Below are 22,326 nucleotides of genomic sequence, written 5' to 3'. Positions count from 1 at the left end.
TATTTGACGTAAAACTATATTTACATGATTAGGTGTTTTAACCTGAAAGCAAGTTTGAGCAAGAAGGATAACGATAAGTCATAAGTGTGAAGTCTTAGACTAATTAGTTTTTAAATCTTATACATAAAAAACAAATATCTGTCAAATTTTTTATATTTCATAACTTGTAAGTATGTAAAATAAAACTATCACACTGCGATTTGATAAGAAAAAAAAAATGTTATTACTAAAATATGATGATGTAGGAATGATTTTAAAATGGGCACTAGTACAGAAGGGAATGTAAATGTGTAGTACAATTTTTCTTTTATAATAGGGGCTGATTTGTTATCATTTAAAAGTATTATTATTTATTATAATGTAAGCTATCTAACTCTGCTTATAATCGTTTTTCATATAGGTATAATGCCACAATGGTCAATGATATATCATTGAATTTAAATTTTACAACATCCATACAGTAACTTACTGTACAGCAAAGCGATATCTACCTTTTTTAGTACTTATGACTTATTAGTTATTTTGGTGTTATTATGCCCGAACCCTGGTTATTAGTATCAAATTACTTACATGTTATTATACTCGTCGTCGTTACTAATTTGAATATCAAAAGCTTCTATTTTATCTACTTCACTACAAGATAAATTAGTAAAATCATTTCTATTTCTACGATCTAGTGATTTTACAGCAAGTGGAGTAGAAAATGCAGTTGGGGGTGTACCAAATATTCTGAAATTTGCTGATCACACAAAATTTTCTCCGTAAATGAAACACTAGCATTTTCACTGTAAAAATTAATAGGTATTTAACAGGAAATAAAAATTATTTGAAAAATGTATACTCAAAAAATATCAAATATATTAAAAAACAAAATTTAAAAGCCTAAATTTAAATGCAAAAGTACTATAACATCCATATAAATATAATTATAATTAAAAAAAAATCTTTTACCTTTCTGCAGAAGCAGAACTTTCAGGACAGGAAACAACTGTAACCAAAATTGAAGTACTAGGTTCGGGAGCACTATATTAAAATAAATCAATACTTTCAATCTACAATAATTGTATACATATAAAACCAAATTAAAACTAAAAACTCAAAAATTAAGAGGCTAAAAATAAATAAAAAATACTAGTTTAATTGAAAAAATTTAAAATTAATTGGTTATTATTTTTAAACCGGAACTTACTTCTTAGTACTTTTACACAATTTTTTATACTTTAGTTTTCGGCCTCCCTTTTTTTGGCAGGTACCTCTGTTTTTTAGGTTTTTTTTAATTAGCCATGTTCAGAAAATTTAAGTAAAAATCAAAAACTTAAAAAAATAATTGAAGACAATGAACGACGACGCGTGACGCACAATTTTGTCATCGAAATTATGTAATATAAATAATAATATTCGTTCTCAGTCATTCACACTAACATTAGTGACATTTGTGAATGGAACGTCGTAAACGAAAAATAACATTTTATCGATAACGATATTATTTATAGTTCGCTATAGCCTATAGATCGTCAGATCGTGGCAAGAGTATAAATAAATATATAATTGCGAGCCCGCATATGTAAATATAGTTGCGTTGTGGCAGACGACGTTGTTTATTCACGGTTCCGCTTGGAGCAGCACCGGACGGAACCAAATTATATTTTACACCGCAAAAACATGTTTGCGCAGTCTGAGTATAACTCGCTTAATTTTGACTTAAGAGTAAAAGTACCTATTATAAAATTGAAAGATGAGAATATTTCGATGGGCAAGACGTTGCGTTTTTTTAATTATTCCGAATATAACGCTCAATATATTGTTTAGAAATAATGACAATTTCAACATTTCTAAATGAGTTGTAACTTTAAAAAGAAAAATATTTTTAAAAAAACGCATCGTCTTCCACACCTATATATTCTCATCTTTCAATTTTATAATAGGTATTTTTATTCTAAAGTCAAAATTAAACGAATTATACTCAGACTGCGTAAACATGTTTTTACCACAGAAAATCATTAGTTATTGAGAAATTATTGTTATTTTTAAAGAATTTTATGGATTTAATAGGTTATTATGGGGTTTTTTAACGAATTAAATGGATTTTTAAGGATTTTAAAAGAACTATAATAACCTCCATAATAACCAATTCAAATCTATAAAATTCTTTAATAATAACTGATTAAAAACCATAAATTTACTTATAATTCTTTAAAAATTCGATTCGTCAAACTAGGTTCCTCCTTCTACATATATATTATTATTATAATAATTAAATATTTATAATATTTATAAATGCAATGTTTTTGACAAAAATTAAATAATTTTAATTGAAAAATAATCATTTTTTATACACTATGATTTAATTTATTATGTAAAAGTGTTTGTGGTTACTTGAAATGTTTACGCATTTAATTATATTTCACCTTACATAATGACATTTTCAGAATTTCATAAATTTTAAACCATTGCTTATACCGTACAATGTCTAGTGTCTATGGTATTACTAATAGTATAATAAATTACTATAGGTAACAATTAACAGAGTATAATATAAATATATAAACTTAGTTATTGTAATCAATAGTCTATGCTCAGATTCATTTCGTATCCTGCAGTAATTAAATTCAAATTCGACATATTCATTCAGTAACCTACACTTAATGATGAAGTTTACACTACACTAGCTGTACGGCAGAATGGTTACCGACTTACCATTTTTTTAGTTTCAATACTTATAATTTCTAAGCCACCATAATAAAATGATAAACTTGTTTTGATGTGAATGATTTGATAGAGTTTCAACATTATTTTTGTAAAAACCAAGATATTTTAAATTATTTGAACGTATCTTACGCATACATTTTAAGGGGTTTTAAGTAGGCAATTTCAATGAAATTTTAATTTGTGTCAATTTAGAGGTACTGATTTTAAGGGGTAATATTATTTGTTATGCAATAAATTAAAGTATACGGGCATATGCGTACGCAAACCTGAATTTCGGGGGGTGCCTACAATTTTTTTGTGACCTTTTCTTAATTCGGGCCCTCTCTTAACAAGACATGTATATATTTTAATAAATTATAATGCATGAATAAACATTACTTACATTATATCACATATTAATCAGTAGTATTACTACTATTATTAGTACCAAATTAGATAATATTTCATTAGATAGTTGGATCTAAAATCTATTTTCAAGATAATTGCAATAAATTTTATTTATTATTTTTACTTTTTTAGTCAATAAAATCTAGCTGTTATAATCATAATAAGTTTTACCGCGCAAATTTAAAATATTTTAAGTTGTATTGTTTTTATCCCAAAACATATTTTTTTACAACATATTTTAGAAAAAATATAATTTTTTTTTCTAGTAACATTAGTTAAAATACGGATCCATATATATGCTATAGGACTTATATTTTAGAGCCCCAGTTACATGTCGGGGGGTGCCCAGGCACACCCGGAACCCCCCGTGCGCATGCCATGTATATGGGACTTATCCAGATCATTTTCTTATTAGTCATGTACTGATATCATATTAGATAGTCACGGCTAAGATTCTTAGAAGTATAATTACATTATTCATATAAGTCTATAGCACGTTCAGATATATTTTTGCATGGATTTGAAAATACCAAAAACTGAAAATATTTCACTTAGTAAATATCGTCCAATTTTAATTTTTAAAACATTATTTATTTTTAACTTATTTCATTTTTCAGTCAGTAGACTGTGGATCAATTTCTCCTTTTATATATTTTATTTAGATCGGGAAAATTTGGATATAGAATAAAGCCGTATCATTAATAATACATTGTAATTTGTAATACTTCATAAATTTAAATATCTTTATAGTTTATATTTAGGTAATTATAAATAAAAGACAATAATTTTTATTCCTATGTGTATAAAATCTTGATCAATATAATTTATATTTAATTCAATCGATTTGAAATTATTTTTATATGCACTAATAGCTTGTCCGTTTTGTCTTCTCGGTAAAATAATGATCAATCAATTACTACTCGACATTTAAGCATAAATATAAAATAATAACTATTTACAACCCTTAAAAAACGCTTTTAACCATAAATATAATAAAAAAATCAAAAAAATCACAACCCACACTCACCACACTCACCATTTTAAACTGTATAAAAGATAAAAAGTTACAAAGCTGGTGTTTACTGTTTAGTGTTTATGCACCTTGACTTTCATATAAACAATAAATATCTAATAGTTTGATTTGAAATTGATTTTTATTTATTTGGTCAAAGATGTATCAAAAGGAAAATTCAAAAACCACACGCACATCTGATAAAATACTGGAAGATGGTCTAACACGTGTAAGTACACCCTCAAACCCCTTCTTGCCTAATTAAAGTAATTGTCACCGGTCGTGTCAAAAATACAAGTAATTAACTATAACAAATAGCTATATCATAGTTTTCTACTAATAGTTACCAGCTAATGAAAAAAAAATCATAAAGAATTTGCTATTCACTAAGTAAAATACAAATTATCTACTATTTTAACGGAATTTAAGTATTAGTAAACTCAAATTGTATATTATGAATATCAGAATATCATTTATAATTTATAATATGATATATTGACACATTAGAGGAGTTAATGAATAACATTAATTCAATAACGACTCTTTTTCTATTTTTGAGATCGACGATTATGGTGAATAGTGATTTAAAAAATTCGTAAATTGGATCAATATAGATCAGGGGTGTCAAATTATTTGAACGTTACGTGCCAAAAATTAACTTTTTTTCGAGCGTGCCATGAATATTATATATTATATTATTTCCAGTATTGTAAAAAAAATATATATTGTAATTTATTGTAATTGTATTGTATGATTAATGTATTAGTATAAAAAAAGGTTAGTTTAGGTGCATAATAAAATAATATTACTCTATTAATTTTATTTTTTCTGTTTAATACTTGATGCCAATTCGTTGATATTTGGTTTATAAAAATATTTTAATTTTTCGCGTGCCATGGATTTGCCATCCCTGATATAGATAATACTTATTGCATTGTGCAACACACTCGCCATATAATTGAATGATTGATAGGTAAATGTCGAAAGTAGGTATAATAACTTGTCGTTAACATGACTGTGGTACTTACTTGCAGAACCTGTAGTTACAAATCAATCATACTTTATCAGGCCTTTAACAAGGTGTAAATAACAACGTTGAAATCAGGAATGAATTTAAAATTTAAATGTACATACGACTAAGGTACCCAATAGTCTATAGGCATAACTAAGAGGACGATAGAGAGTGTTTAGCACGCTTAAATAATTTTTAGCACCCTCAAATAACTCTGTTTTTATACTATTAGAGTAGTGCTTATTAATTTATGTAACGTAACCAATGAAAATTTGATGCAGACTAGCATAATATAAAAACAAATTTAAAACTTATTACATTAAAAAAGATTCAACAAAATACAAATCAATTAAAAACTGAAAATATTACCAATAATTTGCAACAGAACAAGGAAAAAAATGCTTTATAATTGTATAATATATAAATAAATAATAACTTATTTAAATAATTCATTCGTAAAACGTTGTATAATTTTTTCACTCCTAAAATTTGAGGTCTAGTTGCGTTGCCTATACTCCATACACAACATTGTCGATGTACACTTTTTTTCTTAAAACAATATAATAAACAAAAAGAAAAGAAAAAATATACCATATAATCTACATGCGTATATATCTATATAAATATATATATATATACATATATTTATATATTTTTGTTTTATAATATTATCTTTCGTTAAACAATAATAATAATAATAATAATAATTATAAGCGATAATAATTAATTAATAACAATAATAATAATAATAACACGGAGCACCTTTTCTAGTAGTAGTGGAAAACGAAAAGAAATAAAAAAAATATAACTGAAACACAACGAGTGTACCTATATAATATATATTATAATATACGCGTTCCGGAAGAGGACGAGGATGAGGTGACAAACATTATATCATTGATTATAGATGATGATAATTACTATCTAAGACCAATGATAATATATATATATATCAATTGCTATTACATAAGATACGAGAACAAACGATAAACGTATTTTTAAAAAATATACAATAAAATTATATATTATTATGTGCGCGTGTTTTACTTGACTGTTGCAGTATACAACATAAAAATATTTTGTTTGTTTTTCATATATATATAGTTATATAATATATATTCTTATCTAATAATAAAATGACAAAGTTTAATAAAATTCATAAAATTGCGGGCAGGCGCAAATAATAATATTAATAATAATTATAAAAAAAACAATATATCGTTTTTTTTACCGTAAAAAACTATCGTAATATATACTATATATATATATATATATATATATATATATATATATTATATTATATAATATACTCTTTATATATTAAAAATCGTATTTTACACATTTTCACTCCGTCTTCTTATCAATTAATTTCACAATATAATTACCCCACATCACGTTAAATTTCCTATTCATTTTATAATAATTATTAACGAAAACAAATTAAAACTATTCGCGTTTTGTAAATTTTTATATGATATATTCATATATTACACGTATACATAAATAAAAATACGCAGCCGGTGCCATAATCGTCGTCGTCGAACGACTTACGAATAAAATACATACATACATAATAATATGTGCTACAACTGTTTGATGTGTTACCACTATTTTACACACACGATATACAATGTATATTATATAGTTTAAGTTATATTATATATATATATATATATTATATACATAATATGTTAAGTCGCTGACATAAAAAAAAAAAAGAAAAAAGTATTGTTGTAGTAGTAGATGACGACGACGACGACGACGACTCTTATACATAATAATTTATACAAAATACAAAAACACGTAACACATTATTTAATAATAAGAATAATATTAAGAATTATATTTAAACGCGAGGTGGCGGCGGCCACATTTCATAATATATTATACTTATTTATTTATATATATTTCTCTATCTACACAACGTAATCATATTATACGCGTAATAATAGGCAGTATAATAATATCTATAAAATATCGTACCTAAACGACGTGTACAAAATATTATATATAACAATAATATTAATTATTATATCGCGCGTGGAATTTATTTGATATCAGTAGTCTGTGTATGAGTACGATAGCGACAGCTATATACAAGTGTGTGTGTATATGTGTGTATGTGTGTACAAGTACAATACAATAATAATATGACGTGACGAGTGTGTATAGTGAGTTTCTATTAATTAATTGTTTTCCTCGGCTTTCCGCATAAATTATACATTGATAAAATGTACGAGTTTTCGAATGAAAAAAAAAAGTAAACAATAATGACGAATAAACTCTGCTCGGCCGCCGGCACTATTTTTTCCCCCATTTCTTCAACACGACTTCGGTATATTATATAATTTATAATAAACGTATTCTAATCATAATAATATTATTATATAACAAGTATATTATATGGGTGTTGTACAGCGGCGCAAACGAACCGCACTAAATACTATTATTATTATTATTATTTACAAAGACGACGACGATGAAAAAAGTGCAACGCGCGCGGTAGGTGCGCTGACCGAAAACGAAATTATTTAATTAATTTTTTTCTCTTCCCCGAAAAAACAATAAATAATACGACAAACAATAATCACTGCTATACACCGCGACGAACGGCGTTACAATTATTACGCGCTGTAATATTATGATATTGTGTACACTTCACTTCATCGATTTAAATACTATTATTATATAACGTGTGAACGCGACGTGTGCAATACGTGTAGGATCGTCGTCGACTACGATTAACGTCGTACCTAAACAAACAAACGCTCGATCCGAAGATTAACAGACAACAGAAAACGACGAAGTCTTTCGTCCACTCACACACGCACACAAACACACACAAACGCAAAACGAATGCAACGAAAATAAGCTCTCTTCTTCAATATACACCAAACACAACACACACATACACACACACACACACACATACATACACACGCTCGCGATCTCCTCCCGCGACGGAAATCGTTTTTATAAGCAATGTTCTTATACTTGAGAACGGGAAAAAATTCATACAAACATAATTATTGAGTTTAATTATTATACCTATTCATTACGCCGTACCTGGGGATTTATGTCCCGTATACATATAAAAAAATACTATACAACAACAACAGTAATAATAGTAATAATAATAATAATAATATCAATATTCTATTACATAAACACGCGATATATAATATGGGACGCTACCTTGTAACAAAACAACACTATACATAATAATATAATATAGAATAATATATATGTAACAGCGGTGTGTGATCTCGAGAGATTTTGCGATTTTTTTTTCGTTTTATGTTTTATTTTTATATTAAAATATAATATACTAATAATATAATATAATATGTTACACAGCCCGTCTGCGACGACTATTTGCTCATTGCTGCTACTGCTCTCATTGTAGTCCACCAGTCAAAGAGATCACCGACGCGATAACGATCGTAGACGAGTCTTTCGCAGAGGAGTCGTCACCACCGTCACCAGCGTCGCTACCACCGCTTCCGCCATCACCGCCGCCGCTACCGCCGCCGCCGCCGCCGCCGCCGCCGCGTCATCGTCGTCGTCGTCGTCGTCGTCGTAGCCTTCCTCCTCAGATCAACTGCCGTCGACCGAGAAAAGTTCCTTGTGCAGAGCCGGGAATTCCAAGTGTGGAACCGTACGACGCAACTTGGCTAACGCTTCCATGTGCAGCATTCCCAGTTGCCTGAGGAAAAAAAAACATTGCATTAGTCATCACGAAGTTATGTTATTATTATATTTATAAATAATATTTTGTCGTGTACCTATTCATAATAATTAAGTAATGACGCTGAAACACACTGAACAAAAGTTTCCCAAGACGAGGGGACAATATACCCTCAAAGAAGAAGTTATTCAAAATGAATGAAGAGATTATATTAGAATTTTATAAATTATATTAACATAAAATTACTCTGATTGAGAAGTTAAGATATCACAGTAACTAAGAAGGTGGATTAGAAAAAAAGAAATTTGTATCACCACAAAATACTCATTAAGCTATGTAAAAATTCTAAGTGCCTGATTGAAAACAATATTTTCATGTACCTAATATATATACTTTACATTTTTAACAGAATTCAATTAAAATTTCAATAATTGAATTATTAAAGGATAAAGAGAGAAGCAAAAATTGCTTTAAGTGAATAACTATGCAGATCTATACCTGTTTGTGTCTAATTACCTCCTGACATAACGTTTAATTATAAACAAACTTAAATATTAAAAATATTATGTTTTTCGTGCAAGTTATTTTTTCAGTTACACATAGCAAATGTTGGTAAATAATTAAATATTCAAATACTTATTAATTAATAATAAATTTAAAATTGTATATCGTGGTATTAGATGGAAGGAAGTTTAGGAATTTAAACATAGCTATGCCATTAATATTTAATTTGGACCTACCAAAAATTTGATTCCTTTTAGTTGGCTCTCTCTCGGAAAAAATCCTGGCAGTACTACTGGTAAAAATTAACTTATTTACGCCTAATAAGAAATGTATGAAATACAACTCCAAGTTTTTAACTATATTCGGTTTTATAAGCTGTACGTGTCTTTAAAAAGATATAAAAGCAATATTTAACTTTTTGTTTAATATATTTTTGTCTATTTATTAAAAATCAAAAGAAATCTTACAACTGGACCAACTGTGTATTATTAGTTATAAATAGAGGAGAAATCACGTATATGTATGAGTTTTGAGATATTAATCGATTTTATATATAAATGGCAAAAAAATATTATTTTTCATCATAAATTGTAAATGTTTTTCTTTAATATTAACTGTTTTGTAAAAAAAATACAAACATGTTTTTCATATTGCATCCGTATTTTGTTTGTTGTTAAAATATATAAAAGTATATACCCACGTATCACGTACTTAAACTATAAATTCAGCACGCAAAATATGATGATTTTTTTTTAGTGGAAAAGTAAGGAGCATATTTCGTATTCCTTTCTATGTACTACTGACTACCGCAGCAGAACTCGTATTTATCGCACGAGCAGCGGCACGGCGGGTGGGTTAAGCTGACACGTATCTACAAGGAGGAAATTTGATTCATACACACGCGGGGCGGTAATATTTGGCATTTGCAGTGGTGGATGTAATAGCCTTAATATAATCACCCCCTCGCCCCCGTTCACTCTATATATATTATTATTATATATATATTATATCTATATATATATGTGTGTGTGTAGTATATGTATTGAATAACCATCTACGCGTTCAACTGTATATACTTGAAATTCTAAACGAATCGTATTTCCGAACTATGGCAGTACGTATATCGGTATATCCACCGCTACTGCCATTTATCTGTTATAATAGTAGAATACAGACGAAAATGTTTTATTCGGTCGATTACACTCTGATCATGTGCAAATTGTACGAGTAAGAATTTATACAACTACGCTATAAATATTACAGCCACGTGAAAAAATCAAAATTAATAACCATTTTCTATCCCACGGATGAATATTTTGTAAAGAATGCTCTGACATTTTGAAGTGTCATACACAGGCAAGGCGGCTGCTTTCTGGGCAAATGTATTTTAATTTTTAATATTATCAATGGTCTGATTATAAGAAATATTAAACGTAAATTTCAGAGTAACTTTTTTTATCGACAAAAAATGATTAGTATTAGTTAAAAGTATAAAGAAAGAGTGACTAAAGTTAATTAATTTTTAAGTAAGTCTATAATTTATTCTACTACAACAATTTTATAAAAAAAACATATTTAAATTTAAACTATAGATACCTTTATAAATACCTTGGTATAATTATCAATTAATATAATATTATATATTTTTAGAAATCCATATTTGAAGATAAAAAAACATACAGGACTTTTAGAAAAAAAATATTTAATGTAAAATAAACTTTTTAGTGTACAATAGATGAGTTGAAAAATAATTTCTTGTAATGTAATGAAAAATAACTAATTTTTGAATTGGCACGTAATCGTAAAATAGTATACCATTAGGTATCTAGGTAAGGCAGATTTAATTAATAATGATGAAGAAACTTGATATTTTAATTTTAATGTTTAAGTTCATCGTTTTTTAAATATTCTCATATTATAAGTACTTTGTAATTTATGTCAAAACAAATTTAAATTATGCAGCTGTTTGTTATGTATTATAAATTTAATTTAATTTCGAACACTTAATACCAATTAATGACATTAAAACACAAAGCCGAAGTTAATTTCACTTATAATGTACAAGCTCAAAACAATTTTGTTAAATAAAATATAATATAAATATAATGAAAAAATTTAACTCTACATAATAATATTTATTTGGTATATTATTTTACTTGACACGTAATCATATTTTGTCAATTTTAGTTTTAAAAATTCGTTCCTAAATTATATAACCGTCGGTTCTCACCTGAGTATCGGAATCTTTTGTATAAGAGCATCGCACACTTGATTCTGCTGTTGCTGCTGTTGGTGATGCTGCTGCTGGTGTTGTAGATCGACAGAGGCTGCATTTTTGCCACCCGCAGTTCTATGGTCGAGTTCCATACGTAGAGCACGCAGAATGGCCTGTCTAAGACGACCAATTTCCACAGTGCCTTTCAAGCCTTGCCGATCTGTGACAAAATTGAATCGTCAAATAAAATAATTTCCATGTGAAATGCTACTAAACGGTCATAATAGGTATATACAGCTACATAATAAACTAAATCACTGATTTGTGATAAGAAGTAAAATACACTAGTCGCGAATTTGGTAGTATTGCGAGGAATAATGGTAAATTGTTACACTAATTATTAGTGTGAGATTTCTATGTAACGTAAGTCAATATAAAAATTAACATAATGCTCCCAGGAAATTAGGAAACGTTATTATTCTCAAGCTGGCTCTGACGCTTAGGACATCGTTGGAACTATTTAAGCATAATATAATAGTGAAGGTGGCCAAACGTATTTCAATAAAGATATACTGAAAATACATTTTTCCATTGAGAGGCCATACAAATACAAACAACTATTGTCGACAGCGGTCAATGAAATTTGTTAGTGAAGTTATTAAATATACAATAATACATTTTAATAAAGTGAGATCGACTTAGAAATGTCTGCGATCGACCATTTAACGCCCCTGATATATAGTGACTTAGATTGTATATAAATGGATAGATCCATGTTGCTCGTCGACGAATCCTATACAGATATAGGTGAATGGTACCTATGATATGTCAGTAGATATCCCAGAGGCTATGTGTGATGAGTAAAGGACTAAAGGTCATATCGTTGTATATGGTGAACAGAACAGGCTCTGCAATCTAGTTCATTGTATTCATCTGTAGTTTTTCTAATAAAATTATAATATGCATTATCATTAACGCAGATACCAACCTGGCGACAGCAATACGACGGCAGAGTATAAGGCCAGCTCGGTTTCAGTAAGTTTCAACGAGGCAACGGAGCGGCTCACTTCAAAAGCCAACGAGACCAGTTTCTTTTCAACTGCGTCTTGCGTGTAAAACGCGTCAGCCGGCAATAGGGCGTCTGCGTAGTAGACGCAGTCCCGGTGTAGGTCATAGTGTCTGGACATCCTCAGCACTGCTAACTCGAAACTTCCTGTTGGAACACCATAGATATTAGTTTCAAAAATAATAAAATTACCAGTATTTTTCACAGGCACAGATATAAACGATATATATGATATACAGACGAGATCGACAGCAAATAACTGATAAAAGAAAAGCAAAAGCAACCAAATATTTATTTTAAAATATTTAAATATCCATTACGAAGCTTTTTTATTCTGTTGTAACGGCAATTAGGTACTTTAGCAAAAAGTTTTTTTTCGAATGACATTTGCTTAAACGTTTATAAGAAATATACTACTCGTGCTAAAGCTGTGTGGATTGCGTTTGACTTTATAACCATTCGATTAAACATAATTCAACATCAAGAGAAAAACAGTTATAGCAGTATTGCTTCCGAATAGACCCAATCCTGTACGCATCCCGCTGCTTAAACTATTTCGCTGGTCCATAGGATATTTAAACATTAACCTACCAGTCCTACCATACATAACCAATGCTAAACTTACCCGCTTTGAGTAGTACGATCTGATCGTCTTGCGATAGTTTCATGAATCCGGGCACCATTTTGGCAAACTCAATAATCTGCTGGATGACGGACGTTAGTTTTTGCGCGCACTCCAACCACAGCTCCTCGTGAGGCTAAAAATTGTAAATTTTCAAAATGAATTACTATTGTGTTGTAAGTGGGAAGGGATATCCAAAATTCCAACTCTTTTCTATTAATATTAAATTTATTTTAAAATCAGCATAATCTTATTCGTATACCCGCAAGTGCATATCCATTGTTACAATGTATTTATGCAATTTCTAGATTAAATTTATGATTTTTTTAATGACTTTTTTCATCCTTCTAATTAACAATATAAGTAAAAAAAAATGTTGTATACTTAACCATTATATATAATAATAAGTTATTGTAAATTATAATATTTAATTCGGATATCGAACAAACATCTAAAAAAAAAAATTGTTATAAGATAGGCTTGAATTAAATATTTGTTAATCAAAAGTTAATAAAATAAAAACCAAAAGCACTTTTAAAAATTAATATTTGTCGAAATCAAAACAGTAACAAAAATATGTAATACTCGTAAAATGTAAATATATGTATATAAATAATAATTACAAAATTTATTAAAAACAAGTGTTAGTTTAAATAATTAAATAAGTTAATGCCAAAAATTGATTTCTTCAAAGTACTTTTTAATTTATTTAATATCACGAAACTTTATCTACTAGAATAGTAGAATGCTATTCTGTCTGAAAAATAATGCAAGTGGGTTTACCTATATAATATTAAAATTTAGTCAGTGGGAGGTTTGAATGGTTTTAACCCTTCTTGACTTCTGTCTTTGAGACAGAACGAGCAGTATAAACCACTAGAGAGCCTACTTAGCCTATATAGTGGAGCGTGTCATGTGTTGTAATGTCATGTATTTGAACCTAGAGTCAAGCGTTTGTAAGGTGTTTAAAGTTTAAATATATTCGAAATCTAACACAATTAATTGAATCAAAATTATTTTTATATCTAGTTTATACAAATAGGTATGAAATTAATATATAACCTACAGCATAATTCAAACTTAAAACTTTGTTTTAGCTTATTATTATGATATTTCATAATATGTTTCATTGTTTCATCTACACTAAAACACTATTCTATAATATTGTGTATTTATTATATAATCTTATTTTTCCTACAATTTTACTAGGTATGTATATATTTTATATATCCTATACCTACATACGATTAAAATACTCCTATTTTTAATAATACAAGACATTTTTTCCACGTTTTATTTTAATTTTTTTTTTTTTAGAGTAGCCAATTTTTAATAAAACGCTGTTTGAATTGTATTAAGATAATACTCGCATATAAAAATCATCTTTACGGACAAGGGGGAATTAATAATGATTTCGTATTTTTTATTTATAATATTATATATGGATAATATTCGTCTAAACTTCCAAATAAGCAAGGTGACGTAAAATTCTTAGAAATGGGTATATTTACAACGCCATATATGACCCGCACTTCGTTCACGTTATATACATATGTATAAGCTAAAAGCTACGATTTTTAAGACTCCCTACCCGGCCTACCCATTGGCGGTACATAATATCATACACGGCTTTATCCAACGATAACCTACCATGGTTTTGTACATTATCAATTTGTCGGCCGTCGCCTTATTGGCCGCGGCCATGGTGGCCGTTCGGTACATGCCGTCGTGTATCTGGTCGAGCGTGTAGAAACACGTGCGGGCGTGCGCATCTGCTATGGTCTTGCTCAGCAGCTCGCTGATCTGGACGGCGTCTGCTGCTAAAATTGGTAAAAACACAAAAATGTTAGACACACATAAACTTACATATTATTATTATTATTGGGTTATGTAACGATGTAACCGCGTTGTGCTCTGTGAAAGTGTGTGCACAGAGTCAAAGCGCTAATCTACAACGCAGCGTGTTTTGAAAGCACAGAATACTTTTTGATATGATTGTATAATTATTGTCGCTTAGAACCATCTACGGCCAATCTCAGATTTTCCCAAATGTTGAGGAAAAATGAAAAACTGTTTGGTTGATAGGAATTTTAAAAGTAAGTATGCCTGAACAATTATTATTAACTCTAAAACTTAATAGTATTGTGTTTTTTGAGCAGTTGTTTTTACCAAAAATTAATTTTTAATTTGTGAAATTAACGTTGAAAATGTTTTATTTTCACTTTAGATAAACCATAAAAACAACTATGATTTTTCACAGTAAACATTTCGTTCTTAATCTCAAAACTAATGATAACACAGTCTTGGTGCGTTTAAAAACACGAATCCATTGATATACAAGACTAAAATTTGAATTTTTTGAAATTGGTAACGATGGACCATCATTCTTTAGCGATGACATAATATAAATATATTTTTTTCATCACTTTACTATAAATGTTAGCGTTTATTATGTACTGACCGGAAGAAACTGCAGCCGTAGAACCGGAAACGCCGGCCATTAAGTTCTCCTGTGCTCCGGAAGCGACAGCCGCCACCGACGACACTTCCATGTCACCGCCGTAAGTGGATGTGGCCGCGGCCGTCGACGGCGTCGTGCTTGACGCTGCTGGTGTTGTGCTGTCCGCCACGTAGTTGCTGCTTGTTGCCGCCGTGTCGTATGGGGGCGGCACGGAACCGTTAGCCCCTGACTGCACCGCTGACGAGGTGGCCGCAGCCGCGTACGCCGCGAACGTGTCCACCACTAGCGATGCGGCTGCTGCGGCTGCGTTTGTTCCAGTGCTGCTGTTATATCCGCTGCCTCCATATCTACAAATATCATCCGATCACATTAGAGAAATGATTACATGATATTGCAATATAATAGTAATAACTATATTCAAAGACCAGAATGTTCTAATATAGATACTACCGCAGTTTTTATTTTTCGAATTGCTCACCGATAGACCACGTAGTATTTTCACTCCGTAGAACATCTCATTTGTAAACTTTAAACATTATATTATATTACGCCATGGCATTAAACACTAATGCCACTGCACATAAAATCGAATCCGTTTGCCTAACCACGAAAACAAGAACCTTTTGGCCTCGAACCCACAATATTACATTTGTCTTAAACATAATGTACAGTCTGTACTCACCCGACTCCTGTGCCCCCGTTGGCTCCGTTGACGCCACCGCCGGCCGCAGCGGCTGCTGCTGCTGCGGCGGCTGCTGCTGCGGCTGCTGCGTAAGCCTGTTGAACATTGCTGTTGATGTTGAACTGTTGCTGCTGACCATGGAGCTGGTGTTGCTGGTGCTGCTGTTGCTGTTGCTGTTGCTGTAGTTGCTGCTGTTGCTGTTGTTGTTGTTGCTGCTGCTGCTGATGGTGGTGTTGCGAGAGATGTCCTCCTCCGCTGTGTAATTGGTGTAGGCGTAGCCCGTGGTCGGCAGTGCTGGAGGGCATCTGCTGCTGTTGCTGTTGCCCGTGTCCGTGTTGCTGCCCGTGCTGGTCGTGGTCAAACACTGACGAATCAGCGGCCACGGCTGCGGTACCGCCGTTACCACCGCCGGTCGTGGTCGAACAGCAGTCGATGGCTGTGGTCTGCGCGGCCACCGCTGCAGCAGCAGCCGCGGCTGCAGCAGCTGCTGACGAACGCATCTGCGCTCTGTGGAAACGCACTTCGTCTTCGACCTTCTCCCGCTGCTTCTTGCTCATGCGCCCAAATTTCACCGCTGTACACGAGCAATACCCGAAAAACAAAAACGGACGTGTATTAAATTATATTATTACAAAAAAATCGTTAAATATTGTCATTTGTACAGTATACGTGCGTACAATTATATTCAGTGTAAAATACAACACAAACGGGTCATGATTTATTTATGTTAAATATCGTTTAATTTAGCTTCTATCGTTACTATGTGTATTTTCTTTGATATGTATGCACAGAGGATTATTGATATGTTAAGATAAATATGTATATGTATATACAGTATACACTTCTGCTTATAGACCGTCTATACTTCACTCAATGCATGGATCTATAAATTTAGTTTATGTGCTTTAGTTTGTGTGTTTTATGTGCTGAACGTTGTGAAATGTTCTTTACGTTGTTGTATTAACATTGTAGGTATAACGCTAAATCGAATAAATATACTTAACAATTTATTTTATAAGGCTTAAATGGTGTGTGTGTGGGGGGGGGGGGGGTTGTCCGTGCCCGTGGACTACCCTGGTTGCGCTACTGATTTGTAATGTGACTCATTTAATGCATTAAGATATATGATTTATATGGGTGCACAACTGAACCATAACTATGACAATTCGAATTTACTTATTGGCTATTACACAAAACAATTTCGATCTATATGCATTTATTATAGCACCGACGTAGTAAATCGTCTGTAATATACTAATATCCTACACGTCACAGCAGGTAGTCGAACTGATACAATGCATTTTGTACAACAATGTCATAAACAGTATAAAAATAACATTGCGATTATGCTTTCGAAAATGTTAAAACAAATATCTGTCGTCAGCGTGACGACGAGGCTAAGTATAGCATTGAGTATATTTATTTCACTACTGGATGGTAATAGTTACACCAATATTATAACGATAATGCGCGCGCCCACTAGATGAGACATTGGTGAGTGCGTAGGCGTGCGTGTGTGTTTGGTTGCGTTGACACCCCGGGTCGAGAGTCGGTTATTGACTCGATTGTGAGTTTAACCCCAGCACCGACATCGCCATTACACAAATCGCGTTTTACAAAAAGCACAGGAAATTATAATAATATATTATACACGTCGTGTGATATATTTATAGAATACATAATATAATACAATTGACCAAATTCGAAACGTTCTCGTGATGGTTACATCGTTTATTTTACGTAGTCGTTTTGGTCGCGTATTGTATTACTGATATAATAACTAAGTATAAATAAATTAACAATTAAAATAAAATAAAAAAATAAACGTAATAGGGTTGCAACGTACGAGTAAACTTAAAGACCTTCAAAGTCTACCCCACAAAAAGTACCCTCAATCAACCCTCGGACCCTCTCACCTGATCGTCATGGGATATCGCCTTAAAATAATAACGAACGACACTATACGACGACAACACATAAATCAAGAGCGAGTCGAACATGATGTAACACTGCACAGTGATGGGCGAAACGAAAAGGTATTTAAGAGTCGATCTCCTCCCCCCCCCCTCCTCTGCAGACATTTCCAGAGATGTGAGTGGGTGAATATTCAGGTGATGGTATGGGGTATATTAATAAAAAAGGGTCTCGTGAATTCAACCTATGCCGAAGGCCTGTGACTATTCGATGGGAATGGTGATACTAAGGGCATTGGATAGAACGTTCATCACCGACTGCAATTTTTCAAAGTTCGTCTCGCCATCACCACCGGTAATGCCACATTAAACAATGCGTCGTAATTAAATTATTGTCGTCGTATGTTATATATACACATTCGCGTTTATATAACTACATTATATACGGGTTATAATATGCAGACTTACCGTCACGGGACATGCCCAGCCGCAGGCATTTTTGGAGCCGACAGTACTGGCACCGGTTTCTGTTTACGCGGTCCACCACGCAATTCTTGTTGCGCGGGCACTGATAGTTGACCACGGACGATTGCGACCGCCGGAAGAATCCCTTGCAGCCCTCGCACGTGATCACGCCGTAGTGGACGCCGCTGGACTTGTCGCCGCACACTTTGCACGGTATAATCTCGATTTGAGCTAAAACACACGAAACGGACAAAAACTATTAGCTTATTATTGCGATATCATAAACGGACTACGGACATATTTTTATAATCATATTGATGGGAGGACATAAATTGTATGACGTTATATTTTTCCAAAAAAGCTATTATCTTTATTGTTAAACTTTTTTTATCCTTTACTCTCTCTCACTAACCCAATGCCACCACTTTTATCTCACAATATTGTTCTCAACAATATAGGTCTATATGAAACGAACGAAGACGTCGATACGTATTATACGGCATTATAACTTGCAACTGCTTGATGATGACCTATACGTATGGCGTATTATCGTATGTCTATAAACCGGGCACGGGATATTTTCGGCGACAGAACGCCGGCAAACGAAAACGGAACAACTGTCCGGTTACGCGGACGGTGTAATATACTATGTACCGTCTCGCTTAAATCCCACACCGCAGCAAGTGGACGCCGCGGAATTGAATGCGCGTATCACGATACCACTGTTGTAATAGAATACACTCGATGATCGCAATAATATATATTATTATGTCGTTGTACCATAGATCACGATGTGGCGGGCACAATATTCCGTACAGTTGTGTGCATATAATACACGATTGACCATGTCGTACGTCGGATACACACATACGATATCATAACGATATCATACGTGACGCTTTTACTGGCGAATATAAACAATTCGCACGCGACTCGTACCGAAATGTTAACGGCAGGTATCGCCCTGTATACGCACGACGATGATAATCGGTCAACCGTACACCGCGCGTAAGGTCATACGCAGACACACTCTAATCCTAGCCCCCCTACACCCCCTTTGCCACCACTCCCGACACCTGATCCCCGCCGGTCCACTCCCTTTGTGCGAATAATATAATACATATATGATATATCCGTATAATGTAATGTTGCGATACACGCGGCGCGCATATATTACAATAAATAATAATATATATTATGATTTATGATATATCATAATAATATATTGTAATATATGTATCGGAACGCCGATACGGTGTACCCGCTGTGTGCGTAAGGCATAATACAATAATAATAATTATTATGTAACGATAATATTATTATTATTATTATCGTACGTCGCCTCCGTCGGATATGTAACAACACTATCGCAACGACAGACGACTTGTGTGTACGTCTTACCCGCCGCGTAATGTTATCGTAACATCGCGATATCCATCGTATGCACCGTTATCTCAATGATTTTTTATTTTTCAAAAAAAAAACTACCTATCCTCAAGTTTAAAACACTTTCCGGCATAAGCACATAGCGCGCGAGACATAAAAGACGGCGGCGGCTCTCGCGGCTGAGCAAAGCGATCGACGTAATACGCGTTCGCGCTGCACACTAGAGAGGTTCAACGACCTTGTTGTTTGCTGAATATTGTTGTATATTTTATTTATTTTTATATATATAATGTACAACACACACAAACACACACACGCTACACGCACACACACAAACAAAAACACAGTGAACTGGCATGTATATAAATTATTATTATTATTATTATTATTATTATACCAAACAGAAGAAAATTTTTATATTGACGCTGGCGACGACTATATACGAGTGGTTTTATATCATTATTATTATTATATGCATGACGTCGTCATAGTTGCCGCCGCTGTTGTATTTAATGAAATCGATTTTACATCGCACAAATTATCCGTCACCACCGAGGAGAAGCGATACAAGTGTAGACGACGTATTTATGTATAATATATAATATTATAATATATTATATTTTATTGATATTACAACTTTTACCACGGGGTGTCTTTAGTGGATTTTACAAATCGCTGCCGTAGTTTATTTCGTATTGTTATAGTTTTGTTTCTGATGTGCGTAAATTCTCGCGTGATATTCGTACTCAAAAAAAATAAAAAATAAAAAAAATAAAAAAAATAATAAATAAATAAATAATAAAAAAAACCAACCAACGGTACCACCACAAAGCACCGTAGTCGTCGTCCTAGTCATAGCCGTATAGTAGTATAGTCAGCTGGCCGGCCGCGGAGTTCAACGACCTACAGGGCCGACGGCGGCGGCCGGATCGTTACCAACAACACAGACATATACACATTCACGTACACTATGTACGACGACGATTACTGCTTTGTATATTATTATTATTATTATAAACTCATAATAATAATAATAATAATAACGATACATTATGCGATGTATTATTGCATATTGTGCGAGCGCGACGCGTAACATATAACATTATAATATCTTGAATATATTATTGTAAAAACGGCGTAAACCGCGCGACGAAAATAGACTCCGCGAGACGACGACGCCAGGCGTACAACACGCCGCTGACGCCGCCGTCGGATTGCGAAGCGGATAAACGAACACGATACAAATAATAATAATAATATTAATTATTATTGTAATTATATTATTGTTGTTATTAATTAATGTGAGGTTTGAACTGCAAAATAAAAATAAAACGGTCAGGAGAAAAGCAAATTGAAAACAAGCTCGACAAAAGCAAAACGAAGAATTACCTAACCGCGCCGAGATGCGGACCGCGATACAAACAGAATATATTATACGAGTACCGGACGACACTACGACGACGACGACGTCGACGACGGGGACGATTGCGAAAAAAAATATATATATTAATGCGCGCGCTGCGTGAACGAATGCCGCCACAGACGTTATCTCGTCAACGGTCGCCGGAAATAGCCGAAAAGTTTAAATACGAACTCTCTCGGGCGCGCGCGCGCGCGGGCGATCGTGTGGTCCGAAATAATATATTATATATATATATTTATAGGTACGCGATATTTGGGACCCGAAACCGTTCGCTTTTCACCGGATAGTATATAGACAACTATAACTTATAAAACTTAAACTTAGTATGTATATAAATATTGTTTTCGTCGTCATTGTTAGTGCTCACCAAAGTGCGTATTAATATTATTTTTACCTACTCTATAATATATTATTATTATGTATTATATAGTTTATAATACACAATAAAAGCGTATCAGATCGTACCCATTAAAATACCGTTAATCCGCGCGCGCGTTCTCCGGCCGAACCGTAACCCCTTTCTGGCGCGGGTGATACCACTACCGGTATCTAGTAATAGTGTTCCAGTCGTGTATAGAATAATGAATATTATAATAATATTATTATAAGTATATTATAATCGTTGTATTTCAATAATGGCGATAAATGAAAAAATATGATAATATCTGTATACGTGATGTGTGTATAGGTGTGTATAGGTGTGCGTCGCGCGAATAAAACGACGACTGCTGCCGCGACGGAGACGAGTGCGGCGTGCTACGTATAATGTGGAAAGAATAGA

The 22,326-nt window shown here is 32.5% G+C and overlaps 1 protein-coding gene across 6 annotated transcripts in view; it reads right to left on the bottom strand.

The window, feature by feature from the left end:
• Nucleotides 1-5,695: 5,695 nt before the first annotated feature.
• LOC132927430 (probable nuclear hormone receptor HR3) overlaps nt 5,696-22,326 on the bottom strand; it is a 71,542-nt gene continuing 54,911 nt past the window's right edge. For 4 of the 6 annotated variants that reach the window (XM_060991956.1, XM_060991953.1, XM_060991954.1 and 1 more), the window contains exons 2-9: nt 18,740-18,967; nt 16,359-16,932; nt 15,677-16,023; nt 14,866-15,035; nt 13,219-13,351; nt 12,516-12,740; nt 11,543-11,747; nt 5,696-8,826 (exon numbers count right to left, since the gene is read on the bottom strand). In XM_060991956.1, coding sequence (XP_060847939.1) covers nt 8,718-8,826; nt 11,543-11,747; nt 12,516-12,740; nt 13,219-13,351; nt 14,866-15,035; nt 15,677-16,023; nt 16,359-16,932; nt 18,740-18,967 — 1,991 coding nt within the window. In that variant the 3' untranslated portion in view covers nt 5,696-8,717. Of the gene's footprint in view, nt 8,827-11,542; nt 11,748-12,515; nt 12,741-13,218; nt 13,352-14,865; nt 15,036-15,676; nt 16,024-16,358; nt 16,933-18,739; nt 18,968-20,935; nt 20,994-22,326 lie in introns of those variants that run through there. The other 2 variants (XM_060991955.1, XM_060991952.1) reach the window with 2 other exon arrangements.

The sequence above is a fragment of the Rhopalosiphum padi genome, chromosome 3 (genome assembly GCF_020882245.1).
Source record: "Rhopalosiphum padi isolate XX-2018 chromosome 3, ASM2088224v1, whole genome shotgun sequence".
NCBI lineage: Eukaryota > Metazoa > Arthropoda > Insecta > Hemiptera > Aphididae > Rhopalosiphum > Rhopalosiphum padi.
The sequence above is the reverse complement of the archived record's forward strand: the minus strand, read 5'-3'. Positions and strand labels throughout refer to the sequence as shown.